The sequence below is a fragment of the Ctenocephalides felis genome, unplaced genomic scaffold (genome assembly GCF_003426905.1).
Source record: "Ctenocephalides felis isolate EL2017-DRISC unplaced genomic scaffold, ASM342690v1 CF-g0.4_SCAFFOLD_03571, whole genome shotgun sequence".
NCBI lineage: Eukaryota > Metazoa > Arthropoda > Insecta > Siphonaptera > Pulicidae > Ctenocephalides > Ctenocephalides felis.
This window is the reverse complement of record NW_020539725.1, coordinates 68608240-68615345: the sequence shown is the minus strand read 5'-3', so window position 1 is coordinate 68615345 and position 7106 is coordinate 68608240. Positions and strand designations below refer to the sequence as shown.

The 7106-nt window shown below is 27.3% G+C and overlaps 1 protein-coding gene across 1 annotated transcript; it reads right to left on the bottom strand.

Moving 5' to 3' along the window:
• Positions 1 to 5898: 5898 nt before the first annotated feature.
• Positions 5899 to 6840, bottom strand: LOC113385362 (peptidyl-tRNA hydrolase ICT1, mitochondrial). Its single transcript, XM_026623209.1, has 4 exons — positions 6593 to 6840; positions 6293 to 6478; positions 6057 to 6229; positions 5899 to 5989 (listed from the first exon to the last, which is right to left on the bottom strand). The coding sequence occupies exons 1-4, from the start codon at positions 6758 to 6760 to the stop codon at positions 5899 to 5901; spliced, it is 618 nt and encodes a 205-aa protein (XP_026478994.1). The 5' UTR covers positions 6761 to 6840.
• Positions 6841 to 7106: the final 266 nt, after the last annotated feature.

Here is a 7106-nt window from a genome sequence, read left to right as displayed (position 1 = left end):
GATCATTTAAACTTTGCCATAAATTCATCAGCATTCGACAAAGTTGTTTTACTTGGAATTGTAAAAATATTTAAGTTATTATCGAATGTGGCGTCGTACCAAAATTAATTTTAGATTTTTGAAAAATTAAATCTATCTCGATATGTTGTTTATTGATCTATATGTGTTAGAGTTTAGCTTGTGTTTAGTATAGCTCTCTATCACAGTGCATCCAAAAAATCATTATATTTAAAATATATTCACGTACTAGTCATGATTCTTTATAAAATTACTCATCTAAATTTATGGTATACAACTTATATCGGCTTGGAGAAAAACAAGAAACTTTAAAAAAAAATATTTTTGTTAATATGTTTTGTATTAGAAAGAAAACGATGAATTGTTTCTTAAGGGGGTGTTCTAGTCTAAAGGCATGAATTTTATGTGATTTTAGTAAAAATACTCACAATAGTGTTTCACTATACATTTTTTTTTTGTTACAAGTTATCCATTAATGTTTTTAAAATTGCAGAAATAGCTGATTTTTTAAAAATCTAATAATTTAAAAATATTATGTATGAACTATGGACTAGTTGAAGAAAATATATTTTTTACAACTTTTTTTTCATACTCTCGAATTTTTGAAAAATAGTAAAAATTGAAATTTGAGCATGAGCGTTATCGTGATTAAATTCTCCTGATATCTATAAAATCTATATAAAATATTTTAAATTTAAAAAAATATTTTTCAATAGTTGTACATTGAAGATATCTTAAAGAAGACAATTTGTTTCAAAATTTAGTCCTCTAAATAATCTGAAGAAGAAAGACTATTATATTAATTTAGAACAATGTCACATTTGTATAAACTACGAATACGTTAATTTTTTTCTCAAAAAAGATATATTTTTCACAACTTGATATTCTGAATTTCTTTAAAAATAGTAAAAATCAGAATTTGGGGATACACGAAATTCGTACTGATAAGAAGTTTATAAAGAAAATTTTATTAAAATCGGAGGGTTATCATGGTCAAACTCTTCTTATGTAAATTTCAAAAAATTCTCTTGTACACACATTTTTGAATACTAAATAATCGATTTCCTAAAAATTATAGACTAGAATACCCTCTTAATATTTGTTACATATCTTGCTTTATATTTTCTGTTTACTATGGCGCTTGTTTTTAGAAGTCAAATTAAATTTCCGGGACCAAAATTAATTTTTACATTTATTTTCATTATATAGATACACAATATATAAAAACATTCTGTATATAAAATATATGCCAGGTAATAGTTATAAAAAAAAACATAAGTCAGCATCATCCAAATCATCAAAAATCGTCCTGAATTTATGTCAATTGTTATCAAACTCTGGTTGTGGTGTAGGCAAAAAATAGTTCACTTTTAATTGCATGTTCAAAATCCTGCAGGATCTTTTTAAGCCCTTTTGGGTCCAACTCGGTTGTATTTGTGCAAGTGAGATAACTACTTTGGCAATTTCTGTTTTAGTAAAAATGTTTGTACTTAGTCATCAACATTTGTCCTGAATCCACCTGAATTGTTTTAAAACTTTGTTTCTATTGGCAAAAAATAGTTCATATCTATTCTGGAAGATAATGCTACAGGCTCTTTTTAAGCCCTTCTGGGCACAGCTGGATGTAGTCATCTTTTGAAATTGAACTTTTCTTTAGTTAGATTGGAGACTAGTCTTTTTGGGTGATTTGAAAGGACCTTTGAGGAGATAAACCTTATCTTAGACCAGTGATAAAACTTATTTCTTGATTTGTTTTAGCAACTTTTGCTGTTATCTTTAGTTGCGTCAGTGCTTCCAAGCACATCTTGTTTCATACTTATAATAACTTCTCAAAGAAGACATCATCCGATTCATCAAAAGCACAATAATCATTCACAAGCAAATCATCTACAATCGTCTTGAATCCACTTGAATAGTCATCAAAAACTGTGGTGTGATGTAGACAGAAAAAAATCGTATTTATTAACTTAAACAGGTTTTTGGAGACGAATGAATGAATTTTCTTTTTAAGACCTTCTGGTGACAACTCGATGTAGTCATCTATGAAAGGTTCTTTGAAACAAAATCTTAACCCGGTGACAGGATTTTCTTGGCTATTTCTGTTTTTGTACAAATTTCTGTATTAGTAATTATCACATCTGCTCATTTGTGATCATTTTAACTATTTTTTCATCCAAGTCATCAAATGCATCAAAATCATCTACAATCGTCTTAAATCGAATTCAATCGTTCTAGTGTAGATAGACGATAGTTTAGATTATGATCAACTACAAATTCCAGCAGACTTATTTTTAAGCCCTTCTGGGTTTTTCAAGATAAACATTAACATATACCAGTGATTTTTTTTTTTTTGTATATTTATCGTTTTTGTTTTTTATGCAATTATGGTTGCTTGGACATTCATTCGATTTTTTTAGGTTTATGGTGAAGAAATGTTTTCTGGTCATAATATTGTTATATGGTACTTATTTCAAAACTTTGAATATTTGATCTCCACTAGGATATAATTTGTATACTGTACAAAATAATCATTAATTTAACAAATTAATTTATTTCTTCGGTAAAATTAACTTATATGTATGTAGTATATAAATTTTGTTTTAGATTGTAGGGATATTAAAAATGTCCTAATATATTATATATTGGTCTGTAAACATGTAAATGTGAAAAGTTTTTAAATTTTAAATAGTGTGTGTTAGTTACGTTTATATATTTATAGTTTTAAGGGCATCCTTTATTACTTTTAATAAAAATATTGGATATATTATATATATACATAAATATTTAATATTAAGAACAAAAAAAAGTTATCAAATATCTTTAACCACAGTGCAATCTCATATTTATAGGTTTTGTATTATAGTGTTACTTTTTTGATAGAAGATATGTGATCTTTAGAAGAAAATAATTTTTAGAGAATATTAATTATTAACTTTACTCACATTGTATTTTATATAACTTTATTTTATGTTGATTTTTATTAATTGTAAATTTATTATATTAATATTCTTTTGAAGTAAATTGTGAAAAAAACTGGGCGTTATTAATTATAACTCCGAAAAAAAAATTATTCAAGAAATCCTTGAAGTCTCCAGTCATTATGAATGGATTCGGCTTGGCACCGAAATTGGAAAAATGTGAGAAAAATTTGATTTTTTGTCGAAGTTTTTTCAAGAACGGCCGTACCGATTTCAAAAATTTAAAAGCATTTCGGTTATTGCCAAAAACTAATCAGCACGTCTCCTTGTCGATACGAATTGAATGCGTTTTGAATCATTCAAATCGGTTTATCCGTGCTCCCGAAATCGTCGACGAAAAATTGTATCCGATGTATATGACGATAAAAAAATGACGAAATGAAAAACTATTTCGAAATTACTGATTTATATTTATATTAGAAAATTTTCTATCGGTTAACTTTACCTTAGGAAAATCTGAAGAAGTATTCCAAAATGGTGATAAATATGTTTAACAAAAAGTGTAGATAGGTAGTCCATGGTTTTAATTTGATTTTTTCAAATTGAGCAAACTATGTTTAAAAAAAGTTCATGGTTTTCAAATTGATATCAAAATCGAATTGAGTAAAATTAGCTTAAAAAGCGTGGATATTAGTACATATCAATAATTTGATATTTTCAAATTGAGTCAAATAGTTCATGGTTTAAACTTCATATTTTCAAATTGAATAAAATATGTTTAAAAAAAGCATGGATAGCTTATGGTTGTAATTTCATAGTTTCAAACAAAGTAAAATGTGCTTAAAAAGTGTGGATGTGTGTGGAAAAAAATTCCTACAATGAGTGGTAAATTTAAGAGTACAGTAAAATTACTACTAATGAGCATAGTAAATTGTGTTGTAAGTGTTGTAAAATTATTACAATCAGTGCAGATAGTAAAACTACTACAATGAGTGTAATAAAATTACTACAATGTGTGCAGTGAAATTACTACAATGGGTGTAGTAAATTTACTACAATGAGTATAGTAAAATCTATACAATGAGTGTAGTAAAATTACTACAATGTGTGTAGTGAAATTACTACAATGGGTGTAGTGAAATTACTACAATCTGTGTAGTGAAATTACTACAATCTGTGTAGTGAAATTACTACAATCTGTGTAGTGAAATTAATGCAATGGGTGTAGTAAATTTACTACAATGAGTAGAGTAAAATCTACTACAATGAGTGTAGTAAAATTACTACAATGGGTGTAGTAAATTTACTACAATGAGTATAGTAAAATCTATACAATGAGTGTAGTAAAATTACTACAATGTTTGTAGTGAAATTACTACAATGGATGTAGTAAATTTACTACAATGAGTATAGTAAAATCTATACAATGAGTGTAGTAAAATTACTACAATGTGTGTAGTGAAATTACTACAATGGGTGTAGTGAAATTACTACAATCTGTGTAGTGAAATTACTACAATCTGTGTAGTGAAATTACTACAATGGGTGTAGTAAATTTACTACAATGAGTAGAGTAAAATCTACTACAATGAGTGTAGTAAAATTACTACAATGGGTGTAGTAAATTTACTACAATGAGTATAGTAAAATCTATACAATGAGTGTAGTAAAATTACTACAATGTTTGTAGTGAAATTACTACAATGGATGTAGTAAATTTACTACAATGAGTATAGTAAATTTACTACAATGAATGTAGTAAATCTACTACAAAGAGTGTAAATATACTATAATGAGTAGTAAATTTACTACAATGAGTATAGTAAAATTACTATAAGGAATGTATAGTATAGAATAGTGAGTTACTACAGTGAGTGTAGTAAAATTACTACAATGAGTGAGTATTTGATTATTACTACAATGAGTAAGTATAGTAAAATTACTACCTTGAATGTAGTAAAATTACTACAATGAATGTAAATCTACTACAAAGAGTGTAAATAGACTATAATGAGTATTAAATTTGCTATTAGTAGTACTAGTAATAGTGTAAATATACTTGCAATGAGTGTAGTAAATCTATTACAAAGAGTAGTAAATCTACTACTGAGTGCAAATATACTCCAATGATTGTAAATCTATTACAATGAGTGTAATGCAAATTTACTATAATGAGTGTAAATCTACTAGAATTCGTGTAGTGAAATGCAAATACAATTAGTGTATACTGAGTGGAGTGTAATCTACTTCGTGTAGTGTAGTATAATAACAATACTACGAGTGTAAATTTACTCTAATTAGTGAAATAAATCTACAACAAAGAGTGTAATAAATTTACTACAATGAGTGCAATAAATTTATTATAAAAAAATGTAAATTACTACAATAAATCAAAATTTACTTCAATGAGTGCAGTGTAAAGTGTGTAATATACCCACTACAATAAATTTAGTACAGGGTGTATAAATATATCAGAATAAGTGATAATCTACTATATTGAGTGTAGTAAATCTAATCCAATGAATGTAATAAATCTTTTACAAAGGATGTAAATCTACTACAATGAGTGAAAAACGACACAAGTAAGTATAATACTATCTTATTATTATTTCTTCTCAAAAATAAACAGCGGTATCTTTTGTATCATTTATATGCATACTCACAAGTCATCATCAGTTATAAATGATTTAAAAAATCAGTTTGGCAAAAAATGCAAATGCGCTTATGTTCAAATTGAATTGGTTGTACAAATCTTGGAAAAAGTGACAAATAGCTACTAACTATCAATAAATATTTATTTTATAAACATTTATTAAATTTGTGAAAAATCTTTTAACTTACATCTTGTCTAAAACGCCTACGGCTTCATTAGTATTGTAACCATTTTAAAAAATCTTATGATAGATACTAATCAGAATTCAGATTTTGTACACTTTATTACAATAAAATCTATACAATATATTTAGAAATCTACTGCAGGCCCCCTTCGGTCTTCTTTAATTGTTGATCTATGTCTTTTTACCATTAGACGTTCCCTCACAGCTTTTTCATGCCTGTAATATAAAACTCAATATATATATATATATATATAAATTGAAAAATGAGTATAAAATAACATACCTTTTTCTTTGTCTCTCAATACTTTCTTGACTCGGTTCAACCTTAACAGGTGCATACGCTTTTCTAATAATTGCCCTAAGTTTTTCTAAAGCGTCGGCTAAATTTAATTGTTGGGAACGTGTAATATCACTTTTGACAATCAAAAAACCTTCATTAGTAATATTATTTTTGTTCTGAAACACATTTTTTAATAAGTATTTGATTTTTTAATAAACATGTTCTATTCATTTACTTACTTGTGCTAACAATTGTTCCTTTATGGATTCATCGATCCATTTTGCATTTGCTACGTTAAATCTAATATCAACTTTTGTATTAACTTTATTAACGTTTTGTCCACCAGGTCCTGAGCTCCTCGAATAGGTGATAGTGATTTCGTCCAGGGGTATGTATCCAGAGAAACCTTCACTTTTGGTTTCGATCTAAAAAATAAACAATAGAACAAAAATTTAACCTCAAAATTGATGTCAAAATTTTAACATTTCAAAATTCCTAAAACACATAGTACGTTATGTAGATTTTATTAAAATTCTCACCTTCGCAGGTGTGACGAGTTTCAAACTACTATTGGGGTAAAGATTTTGGAGACTTATTGAACTCTGGTAAACTGGGGAGGAAATTGGACGGAGGCTTGACAAACGGTTTGGGGAATTTTTTAGCTGGGATATTGTAAATTTGAAGAAGGTTCGGCGGAGATTATTCATAGTGAGTTATTTGTTATGTATTTGTAGTAATATTTTAGCATTTATTATAAAACTTGAGGTTATGTGATTATGTGTGACTGAAAGTGACAGATTGTGTACAGTGCTGCCACCAACGTGTGAACGGTGACAATTCAGCTGTCAAAAACAGTTTCGTAATGGCTGTTAAATATAAATTGTTTGAATGTTTTTTTTGAAAAAAGTATATTAATTTAAGAATTATCGAGTTGGTTTATAATAGTTTTAATCTATGTTAGTTTTGTGATAAAGCTTACTAGTTTTTGATAAAGGTGGATCCTCTCGTTTCTGAAAAATGGGCGAAAAAGAACTAAAAATGGCCATTTTGTAT

What these genes read in the sequence shown, in the direction of transcription:
- LOC113385362 (XM_026623209.1), bottom strand. Translation starts at nt 6,760, where the DNA reads ATGAATAATCTCCGCCGAACCTTCTTCAAATTTACAATATCCCAGCTA. An exon ending in AACTCGTCACACCTGCGAAG is followed by an intron (nt 6,479 to 6,592) that starts GTGAGAATTTTA and finishes TTTATTTTTTAG; the next exon opens with ATCGAAACCAAAAGTGAAGG. An exon ending in AGGAACAATTGTTAGCACAA is followed by an intron (nt 6,230 to 6,292) that starts GTAAGTAAATGA and finishes AATGTGTTTCAG; the next exon opens with AACAAAAATAATATTACTAA.